Source organism: Zonotrichia albicollis, chromosome 1 (genome assembly GCF_047830755.1).
Source record: "Zonotrichia albicollis isolate bZonAlb1 chromosome 1, bZonAlb1.hap1, whole genome shotgun sequence".
Taxonomy (NCBI): Eukaryota; Metazoa; Chordata; class Aves; order Passeriformes; family Passerellidae; genus Zonotrichia; species Zonotrichia albicollis.
Window position 1 is genome coordinate 127,706,309 of NC_133819.1, and position 19,067 is coordinate 127,725,375.

General features: G+C 36.3%; 1 protein-coding gene across 1 annotated transcript in view; it reads left to right on the forward strand.

Moving 5' to 3' along the window:
* NUDCD1 (NudC domain containing 1) overlaps positions 1–16,788 on the forward strand; it is a 37,462-nt gene extending 20,674 nt beyond the window's left edge. The window contains exons 4-10 of the mRNA XM_074553304.1: positions 611–791; positions 2,497–2,682; positions 5,111–5,318; positions 7,440–7,584; positions 8,873–8,998; positions 10,708–10,867; positions 12,521–16,788. Of these exons, the coding sequence (XP_074409405.1) occupies positions 611–791; positions 2,497–2,682; positions 5,111–5,318; positions 7,440–7,584; positions 8,873–8,998; positions 10,708–10,867; positions 12,521–12,813 (1,299 nt within the window). The 3' untranslated portion in view covers positions 12,814–16,788. The remainder of the gene's footprint in view (positions 1–610; positions 792–2,496; positions 2,683–5,110; positions 5,319–7,439; positions 7,585–8,872; positions 8,999–10,707; positions 10,868–12,520) is intronic.
* The last annotated feature ends 2,279 nt before the right edge of the window (positions 16,789–19,067 follow it).

The window sequence follows — 19,067 nt, forward strand, 5'->3', positions numbered from 1 at the left end:
GCTTTTTGTTTCTTACTTTATAGAGGAGGAAAATGGGATCTCTTGCAAAGCTAAATAATGGCACATTTGGTGATTAAACACTGGCAATGATGCTTTGGACCTTTGTCTTCTTCTTTCCTTGAAGAAGACATAAAAGTCCTTAATGGCCCTTTCCTTCTACATTCCTTGACATGTAGACATGTCAAGGTCTACAAAGATTTTCAGAACGTTGGAGTATCTAGAGAGCTAGTGAGAGCCTTGGGGAAGCAAGCTGATAGGCAATGTTTATGGACCTCTTGTTCTCATCAGTTGCTGTACCTCTGTTTATTGCAGTGCTAAACAGCCACAATGCAGATAGGTTTGGGGATCTTTGTGCTTTTTTTAATGGGCTCTTATAATGGCTGTTCAATATAAACAATAATGTTTAAAAACATTTCAGTACAGTAGCTTGATAACCACAGAAGGAGGAACCAGAAATGTGTGACATTTGTGGGTTCTTGTTAGCAGAGAGATTTGTGGAAGACAAACTGTTACTAATTTGACATTCACCAAAACCCTTCCCTGCTTTCTATAAAAGAGCAAGGCTTCCTGCTTTAACTGTCTGACTTTTTATTATGTTTTTGTCTTCTAGATTGTGTTTAATGAAGAACTAGGAAGTCCATTTATTGTAGCACACAGTGTTTCATTTGTGAAATCTGATGCACACTCACTAGCTGTGCTGCTGCTTAGGATAGAAAAAGATGAACTGGATACAAAAGGGAGTGGATTTCATGTTACTTTGGAATGGGTTACAATTGCAGAAGGAAAAGAGGGTAAGTGTTTTACATTTATATTACTGGTGAGTAATGTTTAAAAAAATAAAAATGTTATCTAGTCCAACTGCCTGACCAGTTAAAGCCTTGTTAAGAGCGTTGTCCAAATCCTTCTTAAACACTGTTAGATGGGGCTTTGACCATCTCTCAAGGAAGCCTGTTCCAGTGTTTAACCACCCTCTCAGGAAATAAATGTTCCTGATGTCCAGTCTGAACCTCATCTGGTGCAGCTTTGAACCATTACCTATGTCCTGTTACTGGATACCAAGAAGAAGAGCTCAGCATTTCAGTCTTCACTTCCTCTCCCTAGGAAGACGGTACAGCAATGAGGTTGTCCCTCAGCCTCATTTTCTCCAAACTAGACAGGCTTGAAGTCCTCACCTAGTCTTTACAGGACATTTCTTTCCAGACCTTTCACCAGCTGTGTTGCCCTCAGTGGCTTTAGTTGTTTCCTGCTGTTGAAACCTTGGATGATGGAAGTATTTCTCAGAAAGCCACACAAGACTAACTGCCTTATGCTTTTGTGGCAAGCTCAACAAGAGAAAGAAACCTCTGAACATTACTGTTTATAATTTAGAAGAAAAACTAAATCAGTAATACTGTCAGTATAGAACTGAAGACTGTTACTCATGAGAGCACCAACACAGACTTTTATTATATTTTTTAATACTGTACACTTTCATAAAAAAATCTCTTTTACATTGTGTGTTTTATAACTTACAACAGATATTCTTGGAATCCCTAAAAGTGGTTTTAAAAATCTTTCAAAAAGTCTTGCCAGTTCTCCATCATTTCCAGGGAACAAAAAATGTTTGAAGTGACTGTCAGTAGAGATGCAAATAACAAAATTCAAAGCAATCTTTAATTATGAAGAGAGAAATAATTTTTTAGTTCATTTAAACAAACATCTCACAAATCAGACTGATGTATGAACCAGTCTCAAAGATAAAAGCTGTTTTGAGGAATTACAATACTCTACAAAATCTTTCATCAGTAGTCAATTGCTGTTGCTTGCCTTTTCTTGAAACTCTCTCTGTGAATGCAGTTTATCGAATCAGATTTTAGTAAAAGTAAGTAGTTAAGCAACAAACCATTTCTTAAATTACCAAAATCTGTGCTTCATCAAAGCAGAGCCTTAAAACATGGGTATATCTCTTGACACCAACAAATGTGAGATCTCTGCCCTGTTTGGCAGACTGGACAGAGGGATCACACTCACCACTATTGTGTTACCAAAGAGCAGAAGAATGAAAATAAGTCAGAATGGGGGCAGTGGTTAGGTCTTTTCATATCTTCTGTGGTACTTCAGAGGACTGTAACAAAGGTGTACCCTTGCAAAGCTGGTTTTCTTTCATTAACCAAACTTTTTAGGAATACTTGCCATAAAAGCTTGAAATGAGGAACTACCATTCTGCCTTATGAGATTCAGAAAATGACATGCTTAGCTTTCTTCTGACCTTCTCTACAATAAAAATATTATTTGTACAGAGGATGTGCTGGGCTAGCTGTGATCAGCAAAGACATTGTAAGAATAAAACTCAGATTAATCGAGTACCACTGGATTAATCTGGAATGGAAATGGAAAACCATGGTACTGTGATTTAGCAGATAGGGTTGCATAGTATTTTTAAATGTAACATGTTCCTTAGATAATAATTTGTCTTCTGGAAATATATTATGACTTTTTAAAAATTCTGTTTTATAGGTGATCATAGATACGAAATCATTAAAAGGAGAGTTTTGCAAGGAAAATCTGTCCCCCATTATGCAGCAATAGAGCCAAGTGGAGATGGTCTAATGATTGTTTCCCACAAACCATTCACATTTATGCAAAGTGAAAGTGACAAATTAGAAGAAAATGATGATTCAAAAGTATCAAATGAAAAGAAAGGTAAGACTTAGTCTGACAGGTTATGATAATCTGCTCTCTTCTTTGACTTAGGACATATCATTGGTTTAGCATTTGTTTGGAAACTCTAACAATGAAAGTTTTAATATCTATCTGATGGACAGATTGACTTTGTTTGTTTGCTTTTACTTGTGGCAGTTTTATTGTGCATAGACCTATATCAGGTGCAATTTTTTGGACAGGAGACACTTAAAGAATTTTTTTGTCTTAAAGAAAAAGATATTTTGCAGACAGATGTATAATGAGTTTTTGATATTAGTAGGATTACTAATGCCTACATTTAGGCATCTATCTGAAGTACTCAAATTAAGAAACCAGTCTTCTTAGATGGGAGGGGGCCATGGACTTCCCCAAACTGTTACCCATCAGAAAGCTTTTTTGATATGTAATTTATTCCTGCCTCTCTAAAATTTAAATAATTATCTTGAAAACTCTTTTTAAAGAATGACATTCCTGTAAAAGATTCTGTTTGCTCTGGTGGGAACACCGTTCAGGAAATCTTCAACAAAATGCATTCATACTTTTTTTCTTTGCAATCAAAACAAAACTAAGTATGTAAAAACCTATTAATGGAGTTGTTTATTTCTAAGTATCACTAGGCTCTGTAATGTCTATGTTTATGTAATTATGTTGGATTATTTCATGTTTGATTTCTGTTTCTGCATATGAGGCATTGGTTAGTAAACAAATTCAAACAAATTCTCTAAGGATAGTGGCACAATCTTTGCTAATAGTGTGAAAATCTATTTGGAAAACAATACAAAAGGATCAAATTTCTGGAATGTGTTAATGTTAAACACTGACAACTGTGATATTGTACATGTAATTTTATTAAGAATAGTCTGTACATATAAATCTTGAGTCCAGGGAGTTCTTCAGAGCACTAAGCACCTTTTGCTAACCCTGATATAGGCTCCAGTTTTATTTGTACAGTTATATAAAATTGCAGGCTTAATGAATTTTTAATATCAGATACAGTTTGTGTCAGTGTTCACAATTTTGAAGGCTGTCATGTCTCAGTAATAGTTTCTGGGGAAGTATAATTAAAGCACCTGTGACTGATCCATTGCAAGCAGGGCAGTTGTAACAAAGGGCAGCAGTGCAAGAGTCCTTCCAGAGTCACAGTTGCTAGATGAGATTTTGATCAGTGGAATCTTGGGTTGGATTCTGACAACTTGAGAGCTTTCAAGGGGAGCCCATACTTTAGTTTTTCTCAAAATAGAAAGGTAACTTGTACAAGATTGCTCTTTAGAACATATATTCATCTGTATTTGTATTTCTGTGCATTACCCCTCACGCTGTCATAGCCTTCCTTTTATATAAACATTTATCTTAAAAGGCCGTTTCTTCTAGCAGTTTAGTAATCAGACAGCTTCTAAACACAGTAATAAAAGTTGGTCTCTACCTCTGGGCAAGCAGTTCTATTTCATCTCCATTAGCTGAGGCAGATTAAGACTACTTAGTCTTATAAAATAATTTCTGTTGAGTAGTCAGCATAGCTTCTGGCAAAATATATAAGAAAAAATGTTCACATCTCTGAATTATATGTACTTCTAGCATGCAGTAGCTTGTCACAGAATCACAAGGTTGGATGAGACCTTCAAGATCATCAAGTCCCACCCAGCCCTAACACCTCAACTAGACCATGGCACTGAATGCCACATCCAGTCTTTTTTAAAATGCATCCAGGGATGGTGACTCCACCACATCCCTGGGCAGATAATTCCAGTACTTTATCACTCTTTCCATAATAAACTTTTTCCTAATATCCAACCTATATTTCCTTTGGCACAGCTTAAGACGGTGTCCTCTGATTATGTCAGCTGCTGCGTGGAGAAAGAGACCAACCCCCACCTGGCTACAGCCATCTTTCAGGGAGTTGTAGAGAGTAATAAGGTCACCTCTGAGTCTCCTTTTCTCCAGGCTAAACAGCCCCAGCTCCCTCAGTGGTTCCTACAGGGCTTGTGTTCCAAGCCCCTCACCAGCCTTGTTGCCTCCTCTGGATGCACTCAGGTGTCTCAGTATACTGCACCTGATGTCTCCTCAGCCACATTATAAATCATCAGTGTTTCATTGTATTTAAGTACGTTTTGCATTCCAATTTCATAATGCTACAGTAAGCTTAGAGTAACAATTTATGCCCATTGTATAATTATCAACAAATTTGAATATAGACATGAATATAAATTACTTTCCAAATGAGGGGTACAAACAGATTTGGTTACTAAAAAGGTGTTTCTCTGTTTAATGTTCAGAATATATTTTGTGTAAATTGTTCAGAGTAAAAGTTAACTTCCACTTTTTTAGAAACACACTTTCAGAAAATTCCATGTGTCTCTGCACTGAATGCTGTGGAATCCAGTAATCCTTGTAACCTAGTTTGTGTTTTGCTGCATGTTTCCAATTGTAGACCCCCTCTACTACTGGCAGCAGACGGAAGATGACGTGACCATAACATTTCACCTGCCTCAAGACATCACAAGGGATGACATAAAAATACATTTTTCCCCTGATAATATATGTGTTACACTGAAAGACCAGCCTCCTTTGATGGAAGGAAAGCTCTATTCATCTGTGGACCATGAAAGCTGCACATGGATAATTAGAGAGGACAAAAGGTATTTTATATAAGTTTTAGGGTTTTTATTGATAGGAACTGATTTTAAAACGCATACCATATCTGACTTCTGGCCCTTCTGGGATGATCCCATTTAATGCTATACCCATGTCCCTTCTTGCAAGAATTTCTTTCTCCTGAAAACAGTTCACTGGCCTTTGCTGTCTCAGTACTGTTTTTCTTTATCTAATTGTGAAAGTAATCCCTTCTTTGGCAGTTATTTTTCAGGAAAAAACCCCACCCAGTATGAAATGTTAAACATGGATTTGTAAGAAGAGTAAAGTTAATTGGTTCAACAATTTTTTTTCACTATATTTCAAGACTGATTAGTCTGAATGTACTTTGTTGTATGTGTTAGCTTCTCTTCTACTTTCTACAAACAAGCATTTTTGTAATAATACAACTGAAATTCTTTAGGCGTGACTTATAAATTCCTTAATATATTTTCCTAAAAAAATATATTATGTGAATTATAGAAAATTAATCTGTGTGAACTAATGCTGTAGACCTCAAATAGAAATGTTCCTGCTTTTATTTAAAAAGTAACTTTTAGGCTTTTCTAATTCTGAAAAAAAAAATGAAAGAATAGAGAGGGTGCAAAAAAATAATTCAGAGCTCCCTAAAACATATCTGGTTTTTCTTTGTGCATTGTCTGGTTTTCATACTCTGCCTGAAATGAGCCATATATTCACCCACCCGCGCTGGTCTGGTTGTCTCAGAGATATTCACACTCTTTAATGAACTCAAGAAGAAACATGTAAACCACCAGGTGATCCACTCAACAGCTCATAGCTGTTTATCTAAAACAAAAGCTACCCTTCGAGTTGTGATTAAGGTTGGCTTTTTGCAGTTTCCAAAAGGTTAACTGTAAAGGACAGTAATTCTCAAAAAAAAAAAAAATTAGAGGGACTAATATTTTTATGTAGGTTATAGAGGGACTAATATTAGAGGGACTAATATTTTTATATATGTTTTACTATTACTGTATATTAAAATTTGACTGTGATTAAAATGTGTGGGGTTGTTGGTTTTTAGGTATCCTGCTGAAAAATAACTCTGAATAACTTGATTCTTTATAAGTTGGATAACTTGATTTTTTTATTACTCATTCCAGTGAGTGTTATTTTATGAATATCAGGTTTTTACTTCAATGAGAAAGGGTAATCCATACTTCAGTGTAATAAGTAGTACTCAGTTCTTAATGTTCATACTGCAACAGTGATATAAATCTATTGATTAAAAGTTAAAAACTTGCTCCAAATGCCTTCTGTAACAGAATGCTCTACATAGTGCCAGTGAAATTGTTTCAGAGTTCACTGAATAGTTGCTCCTATGGTGCAGTAATTAGTAACTTAAAAGGTTTTCTGTCAGGAGCACCACAGCTGTCATTGCTGCAGAACCTGTAAGTGTATCTGAAAAGTGAGTATGATAAAATTGACTTCAGTTTTACCATTATATCTGTGTGTTTGTCCAACACAGTATTTAAATGGAATTACCATGTTGGTGCATCAGGCTGTGTCTTATTTTTCATTTACTTAATTTGTTATTCCCAATAGTTTAGTGATTATACTGGGTTCTCTTTGTAGTTGTTGGGTTTTTTACTTGTTGTGGAAATTTTATCTCTTCTGAGATATTATTTTAGAAAGACAGTATAGATGATTAGTGAGGTATTATCCCTGAGGTCTATAAAATAAAAATCTTTTTGTCCCAGATGTTATTTAGAGGTAGGGTACACTTAAGTAGCCCTAAGAAATACTGCTTATGTTTCAAATAAACCTGTGTAGTAAAATTCTGGCAGTCTTTGAATAGATTGCTGTACAAGTGATTTCCTGCCATATTTTAAATATTTTAGTGAGACTGCTTCAGGATAAATTACACTTACATTGAAACCCCTGAGATTTGTGTATTAGAAATTACATCCTTGGTCTGTTTTTCTTAAGAATATTTTTGTTAGAATAATTTATTTTATAATTTGAATGCTAATGGTTTCTGCTATGTGATTTTCCTTATTAATTCAGTTTGAGGAGAAGTGCTCTTATGTACATTTAGAGCTTTTTGACTAATCTGACAAATGGATGTAGTGTTTTCGTGTGCTACTCTTTGTCTTCTCTTTGCATTTTAGTTTGGAAATCTCTCTGATGAAGAAAAATGAGGGATGTCGGTGGACAGAGCTAATCATTGGTGACACAAGAGGGGAATTCATTATGGACCCCTCTCAGTGCTCTGAAATAGCTGAAAGCCTGATGCATCTTACCTCTGAAGTAATGGTAAAGAGTCAAGAATCAAACACTTAAAATTCTTGTGCTTTTGCATGCTGTCTTTTCTTGCTGCCTAATTTGCACTTCATTGACTCAAGTCATCAGTTCTTTTACTGTTTATTCATTTTTAATTGAAACTGTAACAAACTACTGGCACTGGAGTTGTGAATGTACTTTGAGCAGTAAAACCTTCAAGGGGGACTGAAAAAAAATCTTCAAGGGGGACTGAATTTAACTTGTATGATGGTGTCTGTGCACCAAACAGAAGCCTGATTTAACACTGAAAATAAACTTTGTTCCCACCATTTAGGGTGTGGCAGTTTGTATGTTTCTTGTTTATCAGTAAGTTAGCAAAACTTTTTTACTGTCTTGCTAAGGATACTGTACTTGACCTACAGAGTGTAAATGACATGTTTAAAAGGAAAAGTTAGGAAACTGTAAACATGGCTCATGAACTTTCTGGCATTTTTGTTATACAAGAAGGCTACTTAAAGTGAAAGGTAATTTTTAGCTGATATTTGCTTGATACTGTTTAATTAGAAAATGGCATCTCATCTGAAACCTGTGAATTGTGTCTCCCTGTGACTTTTGATGTATTAGGTTTGGATTATTACTTTGCTTTTAGTAAGGCTGAAAAGTGTTATTAAAACAAATTCTATGTAGTACTTCAGATTGACTTGTCTCTACCTCAGTATTTGTGAGCAAGATATTGTACTATATCTTTTGACCTTGGTTTTTTTTAACTTTAAATTTCTTTTATTGTGTACTTCACTTCCTACTGAGCTTAAAGTGATGACTTTTTAATCGTAAGTTTTCATTGATTTAAAATAGATTTTAATAAATTAAAATTAATAGCAAAACTAAAATGTGTCTTGTATTTAGAGCTGCTTATAAAACTAATTAATCCATTTTTAATTGCATTATTGATGGCAAGATGAAACAAGCTTACACTGATGTACATTTACTAATTGTGCATATGTTTTCAGGATTGTATGCTTTTGCTACTTGGAGAATTATTTGGAATAATTTGGAGTTTGTCGTCCAGGTTTTAGTGATTTATGTACTTTCCTCAAACTGAAATTGATTTTATTGTACCTACCACTTCTGCTGTCCTCCACAGCAGAAATCGTTTTATTAATTTTGAGTAATTACATAATAGCTTAATCTTTCTGTTTGTATGGATATGCAAATAATTCTTCATGCTCAATTGTTCTTTAGGTTGTTTTTTTAATTGTAAAAGGGATTAATTTTTTTTTCAATTGTTTTGATTTTCAGTGTAGTTCATTCTTTTTTTCAGAATCCAAACCCTGATAAGGAAAAGCCACCTTGTAATGCTCAAGAGTTAGAAGAATGTGATGCTTTTCTTGAAGATGGCGCAAGCTTGTGCAGATTTGATGGTGATAGCTTGAAAATCACTCATATAGTAAGTACTGCAAATTATTATAGAAATACTTTAAAACTTTTTTTGTTTGGAAATTGACCTCTATTATCAGTACAAAAATATGTAGACTCGTGAAATCGCATAAATTTCTCCCATAATATCAAATCACAGTAGCAACAGAAAATGTCAATCTATATATGTCCTTCAATGTCATTTTAATATAAAAACAAAGCTCCTTTTGTTCTCATTAAAAAAATACATATGCTTTCACAAGTGAGCCCTTTGAAAAAGCAAAGTCATATCAAAGGAATTATAAGGAAAAGGTCCTTTTCAGTGCCATAAAATTCTTTAGATTACTTTGTTTGCATTTTCCTCAGTAATTTTCGGACAGCTTGGTAGAAACCTGACCTTTTTTACTAAGAAGCTGGAGCATAGATCACTATATAGTACTTTTTTGTCAATCACACTGAAAATAACAGACTGGGGGCAGAATGCTTCATTAACGAGCTTAATCTGAGTTGTAAGCAGCCCTGACTAACAGTAAGCTAGGATATGATCCGGGCTGTTGCCTAGTGTTGGAAACACCAAAATCATATGAAAGCATTACAGATTACCTCGTTGTTCTGGGGTCTTTTGGGGTTTTTTTTGAAACTGGATGAAAGCAAAAACTACATCGTGGTTGTAGCATGGTTTGGGTTGCATAGTAAGTTGTGCAGCCTCTGTCCTTGATATTTTCAAGACCAGACTGGATAAAGTTCTAACTAACTGAGCCTAAACTACTGCTTCTCACACTGAAGGGTAAGAAGTACCCCAGAGACATTTCACATACCAGGAGGAACATGAGCTCATCGCAAAAGGGGTGCTTTTGTGTATCACAAAAGGCTGCTTTCTAGCAGGCAGCAAGACATAGTGGAGCAAGTTTGAACTCCAGGGCGCTTGTAAAGAGTTTTTAAAATGGGTGGCATAAAAGTAATTCAAAGGTTAATGTGTTTAAAGCATTATGGTCAAAGGACAGTTGCTGTGGGTAGGAAATACTAATTTCAGCCTCTTCTATGGGAACTTGCAGTTTTGGTCCTTGTTAGAGTATGTAGAAATATGAGTGTTTCAGTATATTCTTCAGCATACAGGACTATATTTTCACTTAGATTTAGTTCTTCTTTCAAGCTGTTTGGGTTTAAAATTATGGGATCTTTTCCTTCGGAAATGGGGCTGGTACAGCTTTTTACCCACAACTCCTAAAAACATTTTTATTGAAGAGTGTGCTAACCTGAAATTTAGTAATTACTTGATTGCAAGTAAGTTAAAAAATGTTGATATTTCATCATTTTAGTATTCTAACTAATCCTTGTTTCAGTGCTTGCCAGCTTTTACTTGGGAGGGACAGTGTTTCCTTCCCTGTTAGCCCTGCAGAAAACCAGATGTGATTACTTAGAGAGAATCTTTTCTCTCCTATGTGAGAAGTTGTAGGTTAGGATCTATCCTAGAAAACCATTTCTGCACAAAACACATTCTCATGTGCTTGTGTAGTGGACATAATATTTCTCTGAATAATACTCCAACAAACTTAATTACATCTCCTTGAAATGTGTAAGGTACCTGTGGTGTATTGAGCTGTTGATCAGTGGGATGCAGCATAATGTGTTCAAACATTTTGTCAAGTAACAAACATAAAACTGTTGATCATCTAACTTTGGCAGTATGTGTAACAGTATGTGCTTTGAATCAATATTTTGTATTTGTTTTGTTTTCAGATTAATCTTGGAAGTAACCAGTATCTTTTCTCAGTCGTTGTGAATCCCAAAGAAATGCCATGCTTCTGCCTGAGGCATGATGTCGATGCTCTTCTCTGGCAGCCTCACTCTGACCAACCAGAGAATATGTGGGAGCACATTGCAACTTTTAATGCTTTGGGTAAGAAATTAACTTCTGTGTCACACATATCTGAGACTTTTCTATGTGAATGCTGCTGGTATGGCTTATGTTGATATTTCACTTTAGTAAATCTGAATTGAAAGTTTCTATAATTCTGTTGGTAGCAGCATGGTAGCTTGCTGCATATAGGTAAAACCTTATAGAAGAGAGGCCTTGTAAAACATGGCTTAGACCTTGCTGTTCTGGCTATGAGAAAAGAATCATAAGAATGAGAATCAGTTTGCATAACAATCTATTTTTGTAAGAAAAGAGTTTGTACCTGTGAAAACAAGAAGTCTATCCCATGAGAATCTGTGAAGGAAATATGTAAACTGTCTAGAAAGAGGGAGGTTTGGTGGAGATGTACACTGGCCATTTACTGACCAGTGAACTGAGTTCCAGTGGATTGTTAACCACTTGGAGGCAAACACAGTGCCTTCTGATAGCATGTATAAATGAGCTGTGTTCAAAAAAAATTCTGCTATTAGGCACAAAGAAAGAAGTGTCTCATTTCTATCTCTAACATGAGGTCAACAGCAACGGTAGCTTAATTTTAGAAATAAGAGAACATAGAAATGACATGTTTGTGCCCTGGGAGGAAGACAAGCCTTTTCAGACCATGTATAGAATGTAAGCACAGAACTGCATAGTAAAAAGGAGAGTTCCTTGGATAAGTGACTTAAGTTAGAGACTGAAAAGCAAAATCACTACCTTAACACTCACACAGACATTGTCAGGGCAATAGCTGCAGTTAATTGATCATGTGTCTAGGTCTGTGTAATCTTATGGTAAGGTGTTTTAATAAGTGACCTTTAGACTTTTCCTGTCTTGTTGACCCAAGTGATAATCATTGGCTTACATTTTTCAATGAAGTGAAGCAAATAACTTCCCTAACAGGGAAGGAAATACTTGCAGAAAGATGGTAGATCACTTTGCAGAATTGCATCTCAGTTCTCTTTATAGAAGTGTGAAAGGAAATCAGTCTGAATTGAGTCAATTTGATACTAGAGTCCTGTAATGAAAGTGGAAAAGGGAGGGTTTTTTTCCTTTTAAGTGAATATTAACAGAAATTACAGTGTGTTAAAAAGTAACTTTTTTTTTAGTGAGTTCTAAACTGAAGACAATTTTTAAGTGTCTGTTCAAGATTAGATAGGCTTAGAAATCCTAATTTTTAAATTTAATTACACACTGGGAGATGAGGAGAGAGAAGAGATTTATTCTATGTAGACCACTAATATTGGGCCAGGATTACCCATATGGACCATGTCTGTGGCCTTATGATCCTGCTGAGAAAATGAAAGACCTTGTGAGGCAGAGAGGAGCCAGATGTGGGAAGAGTATCTTGCTGTACATAGGTATCCAAAACACCTGTTAACATGAGGTACATGGGAATTGTATATTGGTGTTAAACTGCTTAATGCATCCCTTCAGAAAGTACTGGCTGATGTAATAAGAGTAGTTTGGTGGTTTGGGGTTTTTTCTGTTGATGTTAGCTTTTATTGGTTGGTTGTTCTTGTTGTTTGTTTTCAGGGTTTTTTTTGTTACAAATTGCGTATTATTTTTTAAGTTAAGCTTTGGTTATTATCAGCCAGTTAAAGTTCTGTTGAAACCGATCTATTCCTTATCCCTTCTACTTGGTTTTGGGCTATACAGGTTATGTCCAAGCATCAAAGCAAGACAAGAAGTTCATGGCTTGTGCTCCAGATTACTCCTACGCTGCTCTTTGCGAGTGCTTGCGAAGAGTTTTCATCTATCGCCAGCCGACTCCTCTGGCCACGGTTCTCTACAACAGGAAGGAAGGAAGACAAGTGGGACAGGTTGCTAAGCAGCTGGTAGCAACCCTGGAAGCCAATGATCCTATCTTAGGCTTTCAAGCTACGAGTGAGAGATTATTTGTTCTCACAACAAAAACCTTGTTTTTAATAAAGGTGAACTCTGGAAATTAATTATTCAGTGTGCTCTGCTGTAGTTTGTGTTAACAATTTGTTATAGAAGTGAATAAGTTGACGATCTGACAAGGTCAGTGCAATTTGCTGAAAATGACAAAGGGGATGTTTTACAGGGGAATCAAATTTCTTCATTAGAATTTTTCTGTAAGAAAGTGAGTTTTTGACTTTGCTGCCCTGGAAGTAAGTTTTTTCAGAGCTATGGGAAAATGTCTTCTGCATTAACATCTTTGTCAAAGTAATTGTCAGATGCTGCTATTGCATAGGTGAATAGATTTATGCATTGCTTTTTCCAAGTGACTTTATTTGCTATACTTCTGAGTTTTGAGAATTGACTGCTGTTTTTAAATGTCACTGCTTACCTATGAAAAAAGTAGTCAGATAAAGATTTAAAAGCATATGATATGCCAAGTAGAATGTATTATAAAGGAAAAAATCTCCAGTTCAAATACGGTTGACCAAAAAACTTTTGATATTTGATTTGATATTTTGACATTCAGTAGTTTTGAGTGGAATGTGAGAGAAATGAGAGAAATTAATGGGGTATTATGTTTCTTATACAGGTAATAAAATGAAGCAAATTTACTGTATGTGCACATTTTAAATTATTGTTTTGGGACTTGTTTATACTTGCAGTAAAGTCTGTTCACATTTCTAGAATACATTTTAATAGCTTCTTCCAGAAGCAAAGTAAGGGTCAGTACATAGCTGGCAGTGATACATCGAGTGCTGTTAGTTAAGGCCTTGTCATACTCTCAGTTGTGCCATTTTCACTTGACTTTATACTTCATTTCAAGTGACTCATTTACAATGAGAAAATAGAAAATGTGCTGACAGAAAAAGTGCTGGTCTTGTAGCCTGGGATGGGACACTCAGAGGTGCTGCTTCTGCCTCAGATGCCACTGTAAATGCTGCATTGTCACTTAACTGTTCTGTCTGTGATGCCTAAGTCAAAACATGTTATATATGCAATGTAAGAATTTGCAATTTGCTCAGGCCAATGAGGATGCATTGGTTTAACAGACTGGTATGGTTAGTTGTGTTCGATTCCTGGCTGTTTGGATGGCCTGGAAAGGCCCGGGGTGGCCTTGGGGCAGCCCGCATTTCAAAGGACGAGAAGAGGCTTCAAATCTTTTCTCGGTCTCTGTGTTTATTAATTGCTTATCTAAAAGATTTTCTTTCGGCACGACAGAGGTCTGCTCAGCAGCCAGCCATGAGCACACTCTCCTGCCCTCCGGGCGGTCACCTATCTTTATACCCAAAGTTACGTATACAATATTTATCATTTTTCCCCAATACCTTTTACCCTTATTAACCAGTGCACTTTTAGTAATAACCAATCCTAAAGTGCCGCCATCTCCACAGAAGATGGAGGAGAAGAAGAAGAAGAAGGACAGGACACGCCCCAATTCCTCCATCTTACTTCTCTAAACCCCCCTGTACAGAAATCCTAAACCCTGTGTTTCACTCTCTAATTAACTTATCCCTTCACCATTCACTCCGGTGAAATCCTCCTATCCTCATACAGGTGTCGTCTCCTGTGTAGGATCAAAGTCCAGCCACCAGACACTTCTGGCAACATTCCAGGACTCCCGAGCCCCCCAAGGGTGGTCTCGGTGACTCGGCACCTCAGTCCTGAGGTGCTGAGATCCCACAAGTTGAGTTGAATAGCTGTATGTGAATATTTTTGTTTCTTATTTTAAATTGGCATTGTCAATACATTGAAACCAAAGAGTCAGTTGTGACAGTCAGTCTACCCTGGGTTGGGTTTTTTCATAGTTGGCTTGCAAATCCATAACAAAGGATGCCTAATATGTTGTGTACTGACAGGAAGGCTGCTGTCATCTGTGGTACCAAAGTACTGAGAGACACAAATAAAGGCAGCCTTTTAGTTTGCATCTCCCTACCAATATTATTTCAGAACTCTGTAAGAATCTATTGAGAGAAGAGTAAGTATTTCTTTAGTTGAGATTGTTTTGACTCTCTTGTAAACTCTGCAGATTTGTATCAGTGAACTGATTAAATAACAAGAGGGAGGCAAGCAGCTGTGGCTTGCAAAAACCATCCAAATGCAGAAGCTTTTCAGGGAACATGATTTTCATTCTCCTCACAGCAAGATTATATTGTATATCCAATATCGAAAAGCTTTGCTTTACTTTTAGCTGGGTAAGTTAAAACAGACTAGATTTGTAAACCTCTTAATCATTCTGTCCTTTTAAAACTGTCTTGAAAATGCTTTTTGGAAAAGCTCAGTGAATGTATTACCATTTTTACTGTTTTGCATCTAAGTTTTATTTGTTGTCCAATAATGTCAGTCAAGGCGGTAGAATTCCTGCAGAGATCCTGTAGAAAAAAAAAAGTAGCTTAATTTATGTAGCATAAATTAAGTGCTTTCAGGTGTATATGAATATTACTTAGTAACCTGAGTCCAGAGAAGGGACACAAAGGTCATCAGAGGGCTGGAGAATCTTGTCTAGGACAACAGGCTGAGAGAGTTGTGGTTGTTCAGCCTGGGAACGAGAAGTCTCTGGGAGACCTTAGAGCAGCCTCCTAGTACATAAGGGGCGCCTGCAAGTGTTGGAGAGGGGCTTTGGACAAGGGCATGGTAGGACAAGGGAAAATGGCTTTAAACTGAAATTTAGTAGGTTTAGATTAGATACTGGAAGAAATTCTTCACAGTGTGAGTGGTGAGACACTGGACAAAGTTGCCCAGCGAAGTTGTGAATGCCCTATTCCTCAAAGTTCAGCACCAGACTGGATGGGACTTTGAGCAACTTGGTCGAGTGTGAGGTGTCCCTGCCCATGGCAGTGGGGTTGAAACTAGATGATCTTTAAGGTCCCTTTCCAACCGTTCTATAATAATTAAATGGCTGCAAGCCACCAAGAGACACTCCCTATCAGCATTTCCTTTTTTGTGTCCAGTTACAACTAAGGCTCAGTTGTTCAGCATATCATAGATAGACTTATACAAAGTATAAAATGTGGATATTTTATAGAGATGATTTTCCAACAACCATGCTTCAATTTTTCTAGGATTTTTTTTTCTTGAAACCTTACTTCCTGAGAGGTCCCAATCACAATCTGTTTACAGAATTTCGGAGAAAATATTTGACTATTACAGGCTTACTTGGCTGTTACTGCATTATTTGATTTCAGTATTCTTTTTCAGTGCTTTCCTTGACTGCATGTTTGGAATGCATGATGTATTCTTACACAAGTTGTAATAAATAGAAGAAATTTTTAAATTTTAAAATTATTTTAAAGGATTTATATTAATTTCAAATGTATAGTCTTCCTATGCTACTGAAATAAAATAGAGAAATAAAAATAAGAAATTCTTTAAAACTTGTGTTAAGAAGTTTTCTGCTAGGGCAAAGTTCTAGCAGGTGTCTGCACTGCAGGGCCAGGGCTGTTGCCAAATCATGCACATTGTACTCCTTGTTTAGGTCTGTGAAATCCCCTGTACAGCCTTGCTAATGTTCCATTTCTGCCAACACACAAATTTACAGAGGTAGTTACTGGAGAGGGTGATAAATATTCAGGTGTATTCTTGTGTTAAAGTACCCACTGTGCCTCTGATCCTGTCTTTTTTATGTACAAAATCCAAATGATCGGGACAAACCCTTCTAGATGCAAGAGAGAGATCTGTCCTTCCTTTCTTCCTCTCCCCCTACCTCAACATGGGTGCTTTTTTGCAGGAAAGTGAAGGAAAATAGGAAGGATTTGGTCTGTATGTCTGTCCTTTGTCAAATAATGGCTTTTCATAATGAAACAACAGATCCTATAAGAGTAATAAGGTTAAAGCTTATATTTTATTTGTTTTTTGTGCTTTCTTTCATTAATGAGTTGCTAGAACTTCTTCATTTCCTTGCCTTCTGTTAATGTATGTTTTCTTTTCTCATTATGCAGATTAGATCAACTTGAAGCCTGCAGTCAATCACATATTAGCCATATAATAAAAATTTTGGATTAAAATTTTGTGTTGTCAGTCCTATGTTCCATTTGTAACCTATTTCTTGAAATCTGGTGGGATTTGTTTCCCCTCCTCCCTATGCAATACATCTTTATTTGTGCTATGGATAGAAGTCAGCAAGGTCTAAAGATAACTTGACATCTTCAACTTAGAAGAGCCAAGTATCAAGCAAGCCATTTCATCAAGATTATTGCAATCATTTCAAACTCAAGGTATAGTCCCTTTTTCTTGGAGAAGTGTTTGTTGGAGTAATAGTTTTTCCTTCATAAAAGTTTTAAGGTCCTTCTGAAAAACTTTCTTTACACAAAGATCTTTGCAATGAAGTGGTAGCTTGATATCAATTAAAATAGATCTAATTAACAGTTTCAGAGGCAAACCTGGAAAATATTTGTCATAGTCTTTATCAATCTAATGCTCTATGCAAAATGTCTTTTTTAAAGCATTCCAGTGCATTTTTGCAATCTAATGCCAGTTGCAAGGAATTCTCAAGAAAAACAGAGGAAAGCAAATTTTAAAAAATCAATCATTTTAGAACATGACTTTCATTATGCTTTGATAAATATACACTTTCTAGTAGTGTATTTCAATAATATATTTCTTAATGTATTAGTTGCATTCTGAATGTGCAGGACCTTTGTGTGTGTACATTTGTATTTTCATCTGTAAATGCACACACCTGTATGAGTTCATACTGCCTTGAGGTACTGGGGAGGGTGAGGTGGCTGTTGGAGAGGAGAATCTTTTAACTTTACTGACAGAAAAGTTTGGATTCTTTATTAACATGTTCATGAGTCTGCCAGACATGTGTTGTAATGTCACAATAACTGCTTTATGTGAAAATATCAGTCATGAATCCTGTGGTGGTTTCCTCTGCTGAGGGTTAAATATGAGATATTTCAATATTTCATTTTACCCAAACTTAAACAGCTCAGAGACCAAGTATTGAGTAGATTCCTCAAGTTGGCAGAATTGATGCAGATGTGATAAGCATTTCTTTTTATCAAAATAAGTGATGTTTAGAAGGAAAAGAAATGAGACACACTGAATACTAATCCAGTCACTTTCAGCGCTGAAATTGCAACTGATTGACCTTTAATGATTTTTCTCTGTGAATTACTCATTCTTTCTGTTGCATGTGTCTCCTGTAATAAATGTAGAGTAATTTATGGTAATTTAAGGCTGAATAACTGAATTATGCTTGCATATGTGGTATCTAAAATGTGAGTGTGAGGTACAAGGTGGATGCACCCAGTCATAGAGACCAGAGACTCAGGCTCTTGGTTTGATCAAGAGTTGGTGACCATCTGAGCAGAAATAAAAATGGCTGCTTTAAAGACATTCTCATGAGTTGCAATTTCAGGTTCTAAAAAGAGTAAAAATAGGGGATCTGTGCAGAATCATTATAGAATCCTAGAATGGTTTGGGTTAGAAAGGGCCTTGAGGATCACCTAGTTACAGCACTCCTGCCATGAGCAGGGCCACCTTTCACTAGACCAGGTTGCTCAGAGCTCTATCTCGTCTGCCTTGAGCAATTCCAGGGATGGAACATCCACAGCTTCTCTGGGCAATCTGTTCCAGTGCCTCACCATCCTCACAGTAAAGAATTTCTTCTTAATACCTAATCTAAACCTGCTTCTTTCAGTTTAATGTCCTTACCCTTGTCCTAGTCCCTGCAAGTCCTTGCCCCAAGTGTCTCTCCAGCTCTCTCATAGGCTTCCTTTAGGTACTAGAAGGTTTTCTAAGGTCTCCCTGGAGCCATCACTCTCTGCCTGTCTTCACAGGAGAATAAGCTTGCTTAGGCAAGATAAAACATACACAGGTTCCCTTTTAAAATCTAGGGATATATGCAATATTCTATTCAAAGCAGCTGGATCTGACAGAAAGAGAACTTGTTACCAAGACCTCCTCTGCTGTCATTTTCTTTGCATGTGGCAAGGGTAAGTCATCAGTAAAACTACCTGCAGGCTGGTGTGATTGGAGTCACTCTTTTTGTCCTTTCTTACCTGGTGTAGCTCCAGGTGGTTGCTGCTGTCAGAAAAATTCAGTTAATAGTCCTCTAATATACAGTTAATAGTTAGATTAACTATAGAAATAGCTATATATATAACTATATATATATAATTATAGTTACATAATATATAGTTAATAGTGATAAGCTATAAGAATTGGCTGCTGTTAGCACAGTTTTAAGCCTCTTTGCATCCAATGTGACATCTGATAAAATCTGCCTTTCGAATAAAACAAATTAACAAAAACAAGACAAAAAACCCCAATCAAACAA